General features: G+C 43.2%; 1 protein-coding gene across 1 annotated transcript; it reads right to left on the minus strand.

The window, feature by feature from the left end:
* Positions 1-2: 2 nt before the first annotated feature.
* TM35_000561080 (uncharacterized protein) lies at positions 3-854 on the minus strand (the record flags this gene model as incomplete). The annotated part of the gene is made up of 1 exon (XM_029030818.1): positions 3-854. A coding segment is annotated over one exon (852 nt), but the record flags the coding sequence as incomplete, so codon positions are not given.
* Between the last annotated feature and the right edge of the window lie 373 nt (positions 855-1,227).

Consider the following 1,227-nt stretch of genomic DNA (forward strand, 5'->3'; position numbering starts at 1 on the left):
ACACGCACCCACACAGAACTGCTGATACTGCTGCTGCTGTCTGCATCACCCTTCTTGTTGTTTGTGAGTTCAGGGGGAAGTGTTGTTGTTGCTGTGGTGGTGGTGGTGGTGGTTGAGTTTGATTCTTCATTAGTATTGGGTGTAGTACCATTCTCAGGTTCAGATTCTTTGTCTGTACTTCCTTGAATCTGTACAGCAGTACTGTTGCCTGCATCGTTAGTACCTTGCGTAACATTCTCGTTGGGGGAAGTTGGTGCATTTTCAGACTTCTGTTCTTCACTATTAGCATTGGGTTCTTCTGCAGTGAGAGAGCCAACAGTATTCTTTTCACTGCCAGAATTGGATACTCCATTATTTCCAGATTCCGTTCTCGCAACTACTTGTTCATTAGCCTGCGAAGCCGCTTTACCTCCCTTCCCTGAAACAATATCCGGTTGAAGAGAAGGATCAGCAGGTTCCCTTAATTTGTCTTTTGTTGTTCCCTGTGAATTACTTACAGCTCTGTCCTTTTGTTGGGCACCAAGTGTTTCAGTATCGACTGAATCATCTTTACTTTCACGTAGCTCCTCATCCAGTTGCAATTGCTGTTTTTCTTCTGGTGGTTCGTCAGGTTGCTCTTCTTGCAGCTTCACCGGTTCCAGAGATTGGCCCCCTGTACCAGTAGAACTGGTTGAAGCTGAGCCTGAACTCCCAATACCAACTCCACCACCTCCACCATGTCCAGCTTCTTCGGTTACAATAGGTTCAGCGTGATCGGTTACGTCAGAATCACTAGATTTGGTGTCCGCTAACACGAAACTGCAAGTACAACAAAGTGCAAGAAGCACAACAAAGAACAGGCTGCGCATCATCATTAGTACAATAATTGTTACTGCTGTCTCACCTTATTTCTCCGCAAAAAAGAAGAAGCAATAAAAAAGAAATAACAGAAAATAACAGCAGATCCTCTGAATACAACAGAGATACCACAGAAAAGCAAAAACATCAACGACAAAAAAAGTAGTACATTGAATATATACTTGCAAAACAAAACCTATAAAAACAAAAAAGTCGATAACACAAACAAATAAAATCCTCACACATCTTGCCCATAAGCATGAACATACCATTGGAGTGCCTTCTTCTCAAGCATGATGGCTTCTAATCGGTCTTCCTCTGCAGCTGTCTGCCTCTCCAGGTCCGTACATTTCAGCTGCAGTTCTTCTAATTCATCCTTCACAGCAGTCA

This window comes from Trypanosoma theileri, assembly GCF_002087225.1.
Source record: "Trypanosoma theileri isolate Edinburgh chromosome Unknown TM35_Tth_56_V1, whole genome shotgun sequence".
Taxonomy (NCBI): Eukaryota; Euglenozoa; class Kinetoplastea; order Trypanosomatida; family Trypanosomatidae; genus Trypanosoma; species Trypanosoma theileri.